This window comes from Vipera berus (genome assembly GCF_964194415.1).
Source record: "Vipera berus genome assembly, chromosome: 1".
NCBI classification, from domain to species: domain Eukaryota; kingdom Metazoa; phylum Chordata; class Lepidosauria; order Squamata; family Viperidae; genus Vipera; species Vipera berus.
The window spans coordinates 153,494,583-153,511,303 of NC_138202.1; the positions used below are offsets into that span (position 1 = coordinate 153,494,583).

At 39.1% G+C, this 16,721-nt stretch overlaps 1 protein-coding gene across 1 annotated transcript in view; it reads right to left on the reverse strand.

Moving 5' to 3' along the window:
• The window catches only part of KCNH7 (potassium voltage-gated channel subfamily H member 7), a 321,521-nt gene that overhangs the window by 49,515 nt on the left and 255,285 nt on the right, over window positions 1–16,721 (reverse strand). Inside the window, exons 8-9 of the mRNA XM_081314535.1 lie at window positions 15,639–16,038; window positions 1,245–1,444 (exon numbers count right to left, since the gene is read on the reverse strand). Coding sequence (XP_081170661.1) covers window positions 1,245–1,444; window positions 15,639–16,038 — 600 coding nt within the window. The remainder of the gene's footprint in view (window positions 1–1,244; window positions 1,445–15,638; window positions 16,039–16,721) is intronic.

Sequence of the window (16,721 nt, forward strand, 5' to 3'; positions counted from 1 at the left end):
AAAAAAAGTAACAAATGCCTTTGTTTTCTGAAAAATATGGGCATGGCTTCCCTCAACTATTTATTTATTTTTTATTTAAATTAGAATTCAGCTGTTTTATCAGAGGTCCTTGGTGCTCTCTGAGCTTGGCTGTTTTCTTGCAGACCCAAACTAGGTAACATTATCAGTGCTAGATTACCAAGCTCAGAGAGCATTAAGGACCCCTCATTTTATCCCTGAGCTACAAATATTCTCCTTTTATTGGTAACTATTTTATATCATTTTGGTGGATCCAAATCTTGACCAGATGGATCGATTTTACTGCAGTGAAGTCCTTTAATATTGGTGGCATTTGGATCAGATTTAATGCAGGTTAATTTATTATTAAACTATACATTTTATGAACATCCTCTGCTCGGTGGGAATATTTGATTTTACTGAACAGAATCCTTGAACGTGACAGTTAAAAGCAGAAGAACATTGGAGCATGTTAGATATTTTTCTGCCTGTTTTTTTTAGTTAAAATAACATGCGTATATTTTTGTGTATTTATATACTACTAGAGGCTACTTTGGAAAAACAGCTAAGTACACATTATGTTCTTGAATGAACAAAAAGAAAGAATTAACTCCTCACTTTGGGATTCTTCTTTCAGCTTTTGAGTTTGTTTTTCCATTGAAAAAAAGAAAAGGACATATGTAATTACAAATTATATGGTATATTTTTACTTTTAAGTAACTCCCTTAAGGCATATAGATAGTCATATGGTATGTCCATCATCCATGGAATACATTTTGGTGCTTACTGTGTATGGTTATGTTACTTTCAGCAAGGAACTGCAGTTACCATTTTATGTACAAGGCTTGATTTGTAAGCAATTCTACAATAATTGCTCATGCAATCTTTTGTATGCATAGATTTTGTATACAACTGACATTTGAAGTGGTACAGGTTACTTCTTACAGTTAAAATTGGCCATTTTCCAAAGCATTACACTACAGTGTCTTAATATTTATTTATTAAAACTATGTATATGGCCGGCCATCTCCCAATACAACTTGTGGGGAGGGGCTAAGAAAACATAAAGCAATAGAAAACAATATTAACGTAGAGTTAAGGGTGGTTAGATTTAGAAATAAAGCGTTCTACTAGCAGTTGGTGTGGTTTCCTTCCTTATCCATTTGGGTATATGTTTGTGTGCATTAGTTGCTAAACACATATGCATATGTTTGTATGTATTAATTGCTAAAAGCAAATGTACATACCATGTTCATGTCAATGCCATTGGTGTACGTCCATGCATGCTGGAAATATTCTTCGAGCCGCTGCCTCAGTGGGTTGGGAATCTGATGAAAGCGAATGAACTCTTTCACACGTAGCATCTGCATGTGATACCGTGCCGTTCCAGAATATAGTCTTTGGATTATTGCGGATACGTTTCCAAAAATGCTTGCATACATTAATGCTGGAATAAAATAAAACAAGCAAACAAGTGGTTGGCTAATATCATTGTACCCATGCAAAATTACTTATATATCTTAAAATATTTGTAATACAATAGTTTTTGAAAACCCCACATCTTACAGAGGAGGCAACTGAAAGGGATATATGCCTCTTGCCACTTACATTGTCCCAATTAAGTACGCAGCCTTGGCCACTTGTCCAGGAGCCACATAGAGGCATGGGATCATGTATCATGGAATGAAAACTTAATGCTCCATTCCTAAAAATATGCGAGGTAGGAGAACTACCCAAAGTTGTTTACAGTTACTCAATGAATCACTCTAACCCGATGGGATGATTCCTGCAAAGCTGCAATTTACAGTACATCTAACATGTTCCTAGCATGCATTATCCAGATATGCTATTTGATACAGCATCAAATTGTATTTTCCCAATAAAGAACATCAATTTTCCTACAAATATGTGGCAAAGAGTATCGTTATTTGGCTGTCTTATGTCAACCACAGTGTTCTGCTTTCTTTTCTCCTGGCATGTCTTGGCATAGCATAGTCCTACCCTATTATGTCAACTACACAAATCCAGGCTGGCTGACATGTCTCACCAGTGAATGAAGATGGACTGTAATATTACCCTGGCTTAGGTTTTAACAGTTTAATGATGAAATAAGTCATATGAGAGCCCAAAGAACTTTAAGTATTTAAAACAGTTGGTCAGAAGAGAAGTTCGGCTTTTCATTGGACCGCATCCAACATCATAACAGAATTGGAAGGCAGCTTGGAGGTCTTCTAGTCCAACCCCCTGATCAGGCAGGAAAACTTATACCATTTCAGACAAATGTCTGTCCAGTATCTTCTTAAAAACTTCCAGTGTTGGAGCATTCACAACCTCTGGAGGCAGGTTGTTCCACTGATTAATTGTTCTGTCAGGAAATTTCTCCTTAGTCCTAGGTTGCTTCTCCCCTTGGTTAGTTTCCATCCATTGCCTCTTGTCTTGCCTTCTGGTGCTTTGGAAAATAGGTTGACCTCCTCTTCTTTATGGCAGTCCCTTAGAATTTGGAACACTGCTATCATGTCACCCCTATTCCTTCTTTTCATTAAACTAGACATACCCAATTCCTGCAAAAATTCTTTATATGTTTCAGCCTCCAGTTCCCTAATCATCTTTACTGCTCTTCTCTACTCTTTTGGCTGTGCAAGTGAACTTTCCTTTAATTGCCCTCAACTCTGCTTTAGAGGAGTCTCCTAAATGGAGTGGATTTGGGAGTAGATAGAGCAAAATGAATCCTGTATAAACAGTCTCCAATAGATCTAAGCTGCTGAAATATTAGAAGACTGGAGCAAAGACTATTCTGTATTCTCAGGTCATACAATTTCCCTACAAAATATTTTGGGCTCAGTTCCTGCCATCAAGTATACCTGATAACCTGGAGATTCTCACATGCTAATCAGTAAGCATAACCATTGTTTATTCCAGTTGCCCAAGCTTGCATGACCACAAACAGTAAGAAATATGCCAGGCTAAAATATTGTTCCAGAAACATTGTACTGCATTAAGTGGACTTGAACATAGACTTGAGCACATACTCATAGCACTGAGTTAGTTTCACCAGACTGACATCTAACTTCACCTTTAAAGCACTTAATGTTACTCGGATTATACATGTACTTAAAATGCCCCAAAGAGCTAAACAGAAAAGGACATAAAGGGGTCATGAAGTCACAAAGAAAGCGTTCAATGCTATGATTGTGGAAAGTTTTTTTTAGTCTCCCGTAGACTTCTCCACAATTGGTTTGGATAAAGATGATGAAAAAAGTGGCAAGTATACATAAAACAGAACATCACTTTGCAATATTACGACAATTCTATGATGTGCCACTGCTGAGGCTACAAATTTTGGGACTGAACCATTTGTCTTGTCTTTTTAAAACACATTCCAGTTCGATTGATATTTATAACTGTTTATCATTATTTTTAGATCAGGGTGACAAACTTATTTTTGGCTTGCCTGGCCTGATCAAGGGCAGTTGCGGAATAATCAAACTTTTTATAACATTACTTAATGTCAGTCCCCTAAAACACAAAACAGAGACTGATGTAATAATAATATTGGTCAGACTTAAATTGCCTCTAAATCCTCACAAGTGGGGAAAAAAAGTTTTGGGAGGTGTCCATATTTAGGGAGTGCAAGGAGTATCTTAAGTACTTTTAAACTACCTCCCAAGCTCCTTGCCAGGCATGAACAACCAAATACACGTGTGTAGAGTTGAAACTAGCTATCTCACCACAGGGCAACTTTGGGAGACTTATAATTAAGAATCATTGTGTTGGAAGGATCAATTTAGGCCATTGAGACCAACTTCACTGTAGATATTCAAATTAAAGCATCTATCCAACAGATGGTTGTCTAGGCTCTACATGGACACATCTAGTGAAGAGAACTTCATCGCCACTTTTGGACATCAGTGTTGAAACCTTTTACTAATATTAAATTGAAATCTGTTCTTTATTCTGTGCTATGCATACAGATATCTTGATTTCATTTCTGTATGATATCATTTTGGGTATTTGCCATTGCATCACCCTTTATTCTTCTCTAGGCTAAATATGACCAGAACCTTCAATCTTTCTTCTTATGATTAGTTTCTATCTCAAGTGATCCTTGTGGCCAGTCAGTAAATCTGTTAGTATGGAATAAAAAAAAACTAGACATAATATTCATGGGGGCCTTACCACCTTGAAATAAACTGTAACTATTACTTCCCATGATTTGCAGAGAAGCTCATTTTTGAAGCCATAACACATTGTTGAATTATATTGTTTGAATAAACTACGGTATTGTTCCAAGATGCTTTTCACTGTAATATTGCAAAGCTAAGCATTCCTACTTTCACTCTGTTTATTTGATCTGTTTCCTAAATGAAGTTTTTTATGTTTGCTTCTATTAATGTTATTTAGTATTTTCAGCCCTTTTCTCTAAGCTAGGGAAAACATTTTTACAGTCTCAGAAATTAATGCTGTGATATCCCAGTTGATATATCTCTCCATTTAATCAGTACCCTTTGAATAAATGTTAAGCAATATATATATATATATATATATATATATATATATATATATATATATATATATATATATATATATATATATATATATATATATATATATATATATATATATATATATATATATGTATGTATGTATGTATGTATGTATGTATGTATGTATGCATGTATGTATGTATATTTGTCCACTTCATTATCATGCCATCCACCCCACACTTAACTGGTTTGTTAACAGGTCAGGGTATTTTATCAAACATTCAGGCAATGGTTTTCTTGTGATGCACTATGGAAGTGAAAGTAGATTTTTAAGAAATGGGATAGAAAAAGTATTGATGCTTTCAGACTCTAGTACTCAGAAGACTTCTGAGAAGGTCATGGATAGCCAAGAAAACAATAATTGAACAAATCAATCAAGGTTCTCACTCAGGTAGGTACAGATGATCAAGGTCAATTATTATACTTTGGACACATTATGCAAAGAACTAGTTCTCTCAAAAAGTCCACTCTGCTAGGAAAGATGAAAGGAAAGAGCAGAAAAAACAAACTAGTAAGATGGATGGACTCAATTAGAGCAATATTGCATGTCTGTTGGAAGATCTGAAAAACTAGACTGGTGATAGATCATCCTGGAGAAAGAATGTGGTCATTAAGCATCAATGCTAACTTGATGACATAATCATTTTATTAAATGCTTTGATGAAATCAAACTTTACAGCACTCCCACAATTTATTAAGAAAGGTAATCATAAAATTAATGTTACTAGTTGCCTTATTTTTGAAAAAATGTATGCTGTCATCTGGGAAGTAATACATTGTTTTCAGAGTGTTTATAGATTATTTTTATGATTCGCTGCAATTTTTTATGTATCAGTGTCAGAGTAACTGGCCTGTTCCTTTGGATCTTCCTTTTCTCTCTTTTTAAGATAGGGACAGTATTTGGCACCTCAAATTCCCTAGAGCTTCATTTGTTCTCCAGGACTTCTCAAAGATATTAGAGAAAAATCCAGCCAACTCCGCTCCATCAGGCTTTCAAAGTTCTGTAACTGTAGCCTATTTCAATAAAATAAAATTTCCAGCGAGAATTCTAGAATCTGTTTCCTGATTTGGCCTAGTTCAAAGGGTCGATGCAGGCTGAGACATAACAGTCATAGTGAACAAGGTCCTACATTTGAGGTTCTCATGCTGGAAGTCTATCACACCTCAGTATTTTCCCCCTAGAAATGAGCAAAATTACTGGGGAACGCTGGAGAGAGATGCCTCCATATGGCCTGGTGTTTATGAAATTAGCTTGTATTTCAGCAGCTTCTCTCCTGCCAAAAGAGCAGAAGGTCTAAACTTTTATCGTGCCTTCACTAATCAGAGGAGGGATGCTTGAAGCAGATTAATTAACTGCAAAGATATAAAGAGATTTTCCATTAAGCTCATCTAATCCTTCAACCTTGCGGAGGAATAAGGTCAACAAGTTGCCAAAGAGTTCTTTGCACTCAGCAATGTCCTTAAGAGGAAAGCCATGAGGCTTTGAAAACTGCTGCCCCTGTAGCCAAAAAGAGGCCAGCAACTTTGGGTCCCCACAGGAAGCCTGTTCTTGGGGGAAAATAAAAGTAACGGCAGGTGCAATGAATTGAAGAAGAGCAGGAAGGGTGAAGGATTCCTATTTCCTTAGGTTTTTTTCTTATATCCAATAAGTGTGGACACTTGCCTAGAAGAGCAATATCTTGCTATTTGAGAAGGGAAAAGCAGTGAGGTTCTTTTCTTCTTTAGCAAGCCTCTGTGCATCTTGGAGAGGGGAAAAAAACCCCAGGAAGATGGAGATAACCATAGAATCAGTGGTGGGATTCAGCCGGTTCGCACCAGTTCGGTAGAACCGGTAGCTAAATTTTGTTGAATTCGGAGAACCGGCTGAACCCATGCTGCTTCTGGAAGTCCATTCTAGGCCCGGAGGCCTGGAGGAGATCTCCCAGGCATAGAACCGCCTGCCGGAAATGCATTGATGTCACTTCCGGAAGTCTGTTCTAGGCCTCGGAGGCCTGGAGGAGGCCTCCCAGGTGTAAAACAGCCCACAGGAAGTGATATGAACACACTTCCGGAAGTCCATTCTAGGCCTTGAGAGGCCCAGGCCTGCATCCACGCAGAGAGCTGGATGTTAAGGTGAATAGAGTAGAATAGAATAGAACAGAATTGAGCTGGAAGGGACCTTGGAGGTCTTCTAGGCCAGCTCCCTGCTCAAGCAACCAAGTTAGCAGTAGGAACAGCAACTCTTTTTTTGTGGAGGAGTCAGTTTTGTTTCTTGGTGAATACCTGGACTAGTCCCTGTAGTTTTCTTGGCAAGATTTCAGAAGCGATGTGTCCTTGCCTTCTTCTTAGGTGGAGACTGACTGGTCCAAGGTCTGCCAACTGCTTTGTGTCTAAGGCAGAACTAGAAGTCACAAGTGCTTAGCCTGGTGCTTTCACCACTACGTCAAACAGGCTCTCCGGGAACAGCAACTTTCTTAATGGGATCTTGTGTTACTTAGTGACTTGCATATGCTTAGAACCACATTCTCTAAAAGGGACTCTTGCTGAACTGAAATTCCCAACAACGCTAGAGACACTTTTCTGACTAGTCTTTCTTGTCTGTAATACAACAGCTTAATTAGTTGCATTTCACCTATGAAGCTTCTGTTGTTAGCTAGTTACTGAATGAAGGCCTGAGTTTCTGGAGAGGTGGAATTTATTGCTATGCCTAACGTGAAGTCTGACATAACAGAGTGCACCTGCCAATTCTCATAAATGTGCATGTTCATAAACGGAATTAAGACCAATAAAATGGTGTGACGATGGTGGATTGAGAGCTTTTCTCTTGTCATATTGCTAGCATTTGAGAGACAGACAATCAAACTGATTATCAGGAGATTTAGTGAAAAATATATAAACAAGTATTTATTGAAGCAATATGTTGATTCAATCCTAGCTTATGGAACTACGGAATTGCAAATAGTTTTCATTAAACTACATAAAAACACACATATTACTGGAATACCTTTTGCTATGGAAAAGGGCAAATACAGATATGAAACCCAACTGTTTCATATCCTGACTATGAACTGCCCCTATAAATCTAGCTAGTCACTTTTGGAAACATGATATTAGATTAAATGGACCTTGGTGTGATCCAGAAAACATCTTGTTTCCCCTGAGCTTTACCTTGAGTTACAGTTATCATATTACTCAGAATGGCCTACTGCCACTTTATTGCTTCTTTGGACAATATAAGACATCATGTTCTGAACTTACAGGATCTATCTTCTGCATCTGATAATTACACTTCAAGACTTAAACCCACACCTTAACCTTGTGGTATGGAGAAAGATCCACTGAGAGTTCCAATTTTGGGCAGATTCCTAACTCCCCTTTGATCATCAAGAGCTACTTTCAGATGGAGGGCCTTTGAAACTACCAGTCAAAATACATACTGTAATGTAGCTATTCATTTTTTTTCCCTCCTGGGCAAATTTTAACAAATATTGCACGGTGATTGAAAAAAAAGAGAGTTACAAGAGGGAGAAATTTCATGAATCAGATCAGGTGACTGAAAAAAGTGCCTGATCTGGAAGCACCTACACTGGCTATGGCATCATTAATGTTTTAGTCCATAAGTTTAATAAGTTGATCTTTCTAAATTACAGTTCCATTTCATCCCAGCTTCTAATAAGGTAGACTTAAATATTTTTACCCCTTCATGGATTACTACCTTGTCGTGGCGAAGGGGCTTGCGTAATTCAATGAAGCTATGAGCTATGCCGTGCAGGGCCACCCAAGACGGAAAGGTCATAGCAGAGAGTTCTGACAAAACGTGATCCACTGGAGAAGGAAATGGCAACCCACTCCAGTATCTTTGCCATGAAAACCCTATGGAGAGTACCAAAAGGCAAAACGATATGACGCTGGAAGATGAGCCCCTCAGGTCAGAAGGCGTCCAATATGCTACTGAGGAAGAGCAGAGGGCTAGTACTAGTAGCGCCAGAAAGAATGAAGCAACTGGGCCAAAGCCGAAAGGACGCTCAGCTGTGGATGTGTCTGGTGGTGAAAGGAAAGTCTGATGCTGTAAAGATTTTTTCTCCATAGGAACCTGGAATGTAAGATCCATGAATCAAGGAAAGCTGGAGGTGGTCAAACAAGAGATGACAAGACTGAACATCGACATCTTAGGAATCAGCGAACTAAAATGGACAGGAATGGGTGAATTTAATTCAGATGACCATCAGGTATACTACTGTGGGCAAGAATTCCTCAGAAGAAACGGAGTAGCCTTACATAAACAGGGATAACTCAAAATTTATTCTATGGAATTACAGAATTGATACAAATTCTATGTAATTGGTAGGCATCTAATTCTTAGCTATAACTTCTGTGTAATTTTATCAGTAATGAAGACAGCCTCTCACAATTATCTACATGGATGTCTTTTGTCTTCCTCAATATAAATTGGAAACAAGGAATTAACTAATAAAGTTAGCTGATAATTAACTTATTCTGCATACAGTATAGACTATTAGGGTTGGCGAAAGAAATCTGGGGTAAGTTTTTCGTTTTGCCAATTTTTGTGCATTCACTTGTACTTTTGCGCACAACTCTTTTGAGAAGGGTTTTCCAGAAAAAGTTTTGCGTGGGTTTAATAAGGAAAAACTTTGTTCTTTGTCACTAAGTAAACAGCAACTTAGAAGACATGGTTGCAATTTTTCATTCTTATGAGTATGTGGTGGGACATAACCACACAATTAATTGTCCTGTCTTGACAAGGGACATTCACAAAGAGGCTTTATCTAACGGTGCTTGATGGATTAAAGGTGCTGAAAGGGTTTATGAATACGGATGATTTAAGCAGAAAAGAAACAGTTCCTTAATCAGCTACTCACAGATACACACTTTCCCCTTCAATATCTGTAGTGCTTGGAATTTAGAAAAATTAAGCGAAGTCAAAGATAGGCCACAAGCTGTCTTCGACTACATGTCAAGCAGACCAAGCCTGCCCTACTTTTCCCTGACATCTTTCCAATAGAGAAGGGGTGATACCCAGAGGAACTAAAGGAGAATTACATGTAGCACGGTAATAGTGTGTCCTCTTTAAAGTTCTTGAGACTCAGATTACTGACTCTCAATCTTCATGTACCTCTTTCAGGGATTCTTGAAGCGAATGAACTACTGTCCCCAAGCAAAAACATTTTGCACGTTTTTCAAATAGGTTTCCCGAAAAAAAAAGTCTTGTGGTCTGCATCCCCTGAATGCATAATGTGACAGTGAATTGCTTACTGCCCCAGAGTTCTACTTTTACATTTTTTACCCTAGTATTTCACATTGTTTTTTTTTTTTAAAAAAAATCAAATGCTTTCCTTACTCCTTGTTGTATTAATATCACAAAGCCAGCTGATGGTATCAGATCTTACCAGTTGAGTTTTCTCACGTACATGCTTAAACGGTTTAAAATAATATAAGAAAATCCTGCTTTACAATTTCTCCCTTCCTCGTCCTTTAGGGGTATGGCAAGACATTTTACAAAGAAAAACAGTTTTATTTAATGAGTTCTTGCCTTCCTAATAGGATCCATGTTGATGGATGGCTGCAGTGCCAAGAACGGCCACCTATTTACTTTCGCTTCCTTTTTCTTTCCTAGTTTAAGAAGGGCTCCACCCAAGAGAAAAGCTTGCTATTGCCAAGCACTGAATGAGTTTGGTTGGAGTTTGGTAGTAGTAGTAGTAATAGGAGGAGGAGGAGAAGGAGGAGGAGGAGGAGGAAGAGAAGGAGAAATGGGCTAGAAAGAAAAAGCTAGATGATTAAGGATCATTGAGCAAGGGAAGGTCAAGCTAAAGGAATGGAATGGATCAGATAGATAAGGGAAAGAAAGCCAGAAGTAAAAACTAGATGTGGCGACACAGAGCATTAGAAGGTTACAGGGCAGCACTCTTCATTTTGTGTCTACATGATAGTCTGAAGTAGGTTGGGTTGAGAGGACAGGACTAGCTTAAAGTCAGCCAGAGAGTTTTCATGGTTAAGAGTGGATGTGAATCTGATTCTTCCCAGGGCTGCTTGCCCCAGAGCAAGGGCCGCCACCTACCATTTTGGAAGGGGAGGATTGAATGATGTCATCCTCAGCCTGTTCCTGGGTTGCTGGGAAGGTAATCATTATGTCTTCTTGCTCTGCCTCCAAAGTAGTGTTTTTCTCTCTCCACTGGTGCAAAGATGGCTTTGCAGGTCCCCATTATGCCTTTCCTTCCACCTTCCACAAATGCCCTTGTTTCAACTGGCTACCGTGTGCTCTCTTGGCCATCCCTCAACTCCCTCAGCTTTGGCTTGGCCCGGCACTTCCTACTCGGCTGGTGGCTTATCTGCTATGAAAGGATGGAATTTTGGGATTTTACGTTCAGGGGAGGAACAGTTCAGAAAGTGGATAAGATTGGCAAGAGTTCTTCCACATTTTTCCTTCTCGCTCCACTGGCGGGAAGGACCGTAAAGAATGTTAGATCCTCTTTTCTTTCTTCACCAGTACTCAAAATGCTTGCCCACAGAAGGGAAAGCAAGTAATGCTACTTCCCTGGCTTGGAGGGGAGAGGGAGAGGAGGAGAAGCAGGGGCTCTGGTAACTGTAGTCTGGACAGAATACCTGACCAGCCCTGTGGCCAAATGGGAGGAAGGGACCCGAATCCAGAAAGACTTTCTATTAACTTCATTTCTCAGCTAATTTACATGGAAGATAAGGAATTGAAGGCCGCAGTGCAAAGAAGCCCTAAATCCTAGTTCAACATCTTAACCGCTATGCCACACTGATTCCCTCATTTTGAATTTCTCTCCCGGTGACTATGTAGACCAGGGGTGTCAAACTGCCGGCCTGCGGGATGGATGCATCATGCCGAAATTGCGCCCACCCCATTGCCGGCAATGGAAAAAAAAATTGTGATATGTCGCGACATCTCACATGACGTTGAGAGTTTGACACCCCTGATGTAGACCCATCCATGAGATTTTCTTTCCAAGTATTTAGAGACCTGATTTGCTATTGCCTTCCAGCCTACTGCTTTGTCATTTCCTGATGTTCCTGTATCTGATTCTAACCAGCTTAGCTTATTGAGATCAGCCAAGGTTGGTTGGAAGTTATAGCCTACGGTAGATACTGTATGTATGAAAGCCAAAACAGAAATAATGACAAGAGTTTCAGTAGAAATGAAATACTTCCCTCTTGGGAAGACTTAGGACAAGGTGACCTAAGTGTTGCTATGTAACTCTTACTCTTAATGGGTAACTTCAAGCTCCCTGTTTTTTTTCTTTCTTTGTTTGAACAACACTTCAAAAGGAGGATGGCACAGATGGAAGATATCCTTTGTAAAGTAGGTCTCCTTGCCATGCCCAAGATAGACCTAGTTAGCATAAACTTTTGCAGAGTAGGAATTTTTTAATACACTGCACATATCTGAGCCATACACAAAGAACTCCTTAAAGACTCAGGAATGTCAGTGCAGAGGAATGGTCCTACTTTCCTGCATGGGGTCTTATAAAAATAATGAATAGGTTAAATTCATTGGGTAAATTGTTTAAAGCTGAAATCTTGAAAAGTTTTAAGAAAAGACAAGGGGCAGAGGTTATTCTGCATATTTTATACTAATTTTATATTGATGACTTGTATTTATGTCATTGGAAGTTTAATTATTTGGTTGGTTAATACTTTTATGATGATAGTTATTTCTTATTGAACGTTATTGTTATTACCATTGCATTTACATATTATTCTTAATAATTTCTGACCACAGAGGAAGGAAGTGAACCATCACAATACTATGTCCCCAACTCCTACTCCTGAACTCTGTTGGTTGTCCCGAAGGATGCCATGTTTGATGGTATTGAGAGATCAAAGAGAATCAAAATGAATGCACTATCATCACTGCAGTTCCACCAGAGATCACCAACAAGCACAACTAATGCTAAGTTTCAGTCTGAAACTTGACTGGAAAGGGTCTAGAAATCAGGGGTAGGCAACCTTGGCTCTTTTATGACTCGTGGACTTCAACTCTCAGAATTCTGGGAATTGAAGTCCATGAGTCATAAAAGAGCCAAGGTTGCCTACCCCTAGTCTAGATAATCTGTTTTCTCCAGGGCCCTCTGAAATTGTAGCCTGACTATCTTCTCAACAACTTTCCCCCAAAGGGGAGATTGTGGGAAAATTGTCTAGGAAGAATGTTTGGATCCAATGATAGCTTCTTGAGGAGGTACACAAATGCCCTTTCAAAGCAGGTGAGACCATCCATTCCTCAAGCAGATAATATGGCATGGACCTAACCACACATGAACTTCTGGACATCCTGCATCAGCCAGGGCTGACATGTAAATAGGGGGCAGGTCAGCAGTCCCAAGTACCTTGTCCACTTCCTCTTGAGTTATAGGTTCAAACTCACCCCAGTAAGCACACAAACATCTTGTTTTAATCATCTCAACAGATTTCCCAGGTGGAGTCCAATTTCCAGGTGGAGTGGATTTGAGTTATTTTAGGCACCAGATGCCTGGAATATTCCTTGCAGTAAATATACAAATGACTCTGTGGCATTTCTCTTCCTAGCAAGGAATAAGCCACTTTAAAAAAGTGCTGCTGGATAGCTATTTGTGGATGTGATAAGAGTAGAAAAATAGCTATCTTTTACTGCTGTTATTGCCACTTTGTAATCCCTAATAGGGGCTTTTACTATTTTTTGGTTAGATTTATTTCTTTCGATGGCACTCTTCTAGCCTATCATCTCCTGAAGTACATCAGAAATCCAGTGAGGACCTCAAGATCAACACACAAGGAGCAGCCACCTAGGAACAATAAGCTAAGGTCCTCATCATATGCCCACTCCAGATTGTGACCAAGGTCTCAATCAAATTGCCTCAAGAACTCTTCCAAGCTTTTGTTAATTACCAAAGGCGGACTATTCCAAGAGAAAGCTGTTTACACATTTAATAATCAGTGAATGTTTAAACTAAGGACCCAAGGATTAAGTTAACTTGCAGGCAGCCTTGGTGGAGCAGTGGGCTAATGCCTCCTTAAGTAACACCAGCTGCCTGCAATTAGTGCAGGTTCGCATCCCACCAGGCTCAAGGTTGACTCAGCCTTCCATCCTTCCGAGGTAGGTAAAATGAGGACCCAGATTGTTGGGGGCAATTAAGCTGACTTTGTAATAATGCCACTGGGGGGGGGGCGCAAGCCCTAATAAGCAGGCATATACATAGAATGAAGGCTATTGCTAAGCACATTGGTTTGTGCTTCTTAGATTGTAAGCCGCCCTGAGTCTTCGGAGAAGGGCGGGATATAAATGGGATTAAAAAAAACAACTTAATGCCACAGCAAAACAGGTGATCATGTGCAATGCATGTCTGTATCATACTAGTACAACTGTTTTGTTACCAACTCACAACTTACACACCTGGAGTAATAGAAGGTTTTGCAGTGTGTGCCAAGAATGGGGCTTGTGCTCATCAGTGTGTTATTTTCTGTGGCACTATCTGCCCTGTGGCACTATCTGCCCATTCTCTGTGAAGCACCTTCTATTATATGTTTAGCATGCTTGTTCAAGTCTTACCTTATTGCACAGGTTTTCCATGAATAAATGTACAATGACTTTAGGTTTTGTTTCTTCCTCTGCCTCTTTATTGTACAGATATGTTTTGGAATTTTAATTGTGTTTCTGTACATCACTCTGGGATCCTTTTGTATAGTTGTTGATGATAATACTACTACTAATTTATTTTCTTCTATTCAGTTGCGTCTAATTCTCAGAGACTGTTTATACAAGTCCTTACAGTTTTCTTGGCAAGGGTTTTGAGAAGTTGTTTGCCACTGCTTCCTTCCTAGGGCTTAGAGAGAGTGACTGGCCCAAGATTATACAACTGGCTTTGTGCTCAGTGTGGGACTAGAATTCACACTCTCTTCCTTTCTAGCCTGATGCCTTCACCACTACACCAAATTGGCTCTCTCACTAATAATAATAAAGCCAACCAAATAACCACTAAATTAAACTGAACTATACAAAGATGAATAGGGTCTATACATTTCACATTGTGCTACAAGATTGCAAGTTGACTTTTAAAAGGATTCTAAGTGTGAACAGTTCCTTAAGAGGTACTACAGTATAAATAACCTGTAGACCGTTTTTAAAAGGAAATGTGCTACTGAATCTTATCTGGAATACAAATTCTGCTGGAGGTGCTGATTCCTGGTTTAAGGTATGTAAGTTTGTGATTATTTGTAATTAGGCAAATGCATCCTGCATTATTTTTTTCCCTTTGAAAAATCCAAAATCCTTCATCTCAGTAGATTACAAATACAAGGGATACAGCCAAGAAGAACTATCCTTCTTTAATATACAATGATCAATTTAGAGAACGCGAATCAATAAAAGGATAGGTCTAAACTATATGAATTAACATTCCAAAGTTGCATTTCTAATAGCAAAGTGATTGCAATCAATTTTTATGAAATATTCTTTAAGCAGTGATCTTTTTTTAAAGCAATAGCAAACTAATTTCATATGTTATAATGCAAGCCTTCTATTTTCATGTTATAAACCAGGGGTGTCAAACTGGTGGCCCATGGGCCGGATGCGTCACATGCAGGCCAGGCCCACCCCAGCTTCGCAAAGGGGAAAAAAAACATTATGATATGACATGATATGTCACATGACGTGATCGAGTTTGACACCCGTGTTGTAAACCAACCCTACCCTGGACCTTCAAGCTCATTAGTCCATGGAGTGCATAAATAACTAGTATTAAATTCATAAAATTTTCTATAAAAAAAGAATAGGCTACTGACAGGAGCTGTCAGAACAAATTCTAATTTCTGTGAAACCTCAGAACGAAAAACACCCCGAATTATGGATGTTGAGATGTTCTCCGGAACTAGAGAATTTTGGAAGGTGAAGTTCGAAATGAACACTGGCTAAAACTTCTGCGTGAAAAAAATATTTTTAAAATGCACGCCCTACAGAAATATTGCCCGGTCTTCACTTTGCAAACACGTTTTTTTTCCCAATCTTTTGAAGGTTTTGAGTATTTAACAAGCCGAACAGTTCAGAAATTCATTAGTAATTTAGGGAGGGAGTAAAAAATGCAAAAAAAAAAGCTGCTTACTTACAGCCAATCAGCATGACGCAAATAGAAAAGATTTTCTCTGAGTTGGTATTTGGAGACACATTTCCAAATCCTACACTGGTCAGGCTGCTGAAGGTAAAATAAAGTGCAGTGACATATTTGTCTTTGATGGATGGTCCTGAGCTGCCATCACTCCGATTGTAATGTTTTCCCAGCTGCTGTCCGAGGGAGTCCAACCAGCCAATTTTGCGAGACAAGTAATGCCTTTCAACATTCCCGATGGCATACCAAATGCAAGCCAGCCAGTGAGCAATGAGTGCAAAGATGCACATCAGTAACATCAAGACAGCCGCACCATACTCCGAGTATCTGTCCAGTTTTCGAGCAACCCTCACTAAACGTAATAGACGGGCTGTCTTCAGAAGGCCAATGAGGGTTGTTGTCTGCAGAAACAGAAGCCACAGTGCATATTAGGCATGGTTTAAAGTGCTTAGATGCAAAGAGGAGAATAAGAAAAACAGTAAGTATGGTCTCATATCAAAGGGTGCCTTTGTAGGTCTTGTGAAGTATGATGCCTACTTAGAAGATTTAAGTCAGGGGTCTTCAAACCTAGCCCTTTTATGACTTGTGGACTCCAACTCCCAGAATTCCTCACGCTGGCTGAGGAATTCTGGGAGTTGAAGTCCACAAGTCATAAAAGGGCCAGGTTTGAAGACCCCTGATTTAAGTTCTTAGGAACTCTTTAAGGCAATCTCCATGCACTTTAGTCTGCAGTTTCACGATTAACTTACCAACAAAAAAACCCTCAGTAAATACATTGAATTTTACTCTGGTACAGAATTACACATGTCTTTCATTTATTAGAATTACTGCTTCTTTCATACAGTACAAAGCCAGCATGCATTAGATTTCTTAAAAGATCTAAGAAATGGTTAGACCCAAGCCTAACGTGGGAGTTGCATCATGCATCTTTAGACCACAATGCAGCACATACTTCATGGACATGTTAGCCAATGATGCAATAACTGCCATGGCATCACTGACCTCTGCGGGTCCCTTTCCCTCCTTTTTCTACTTGTTATCAAATACTTGGACCTAGGAAGGGTGCCTTCTCCATAATTTTCTT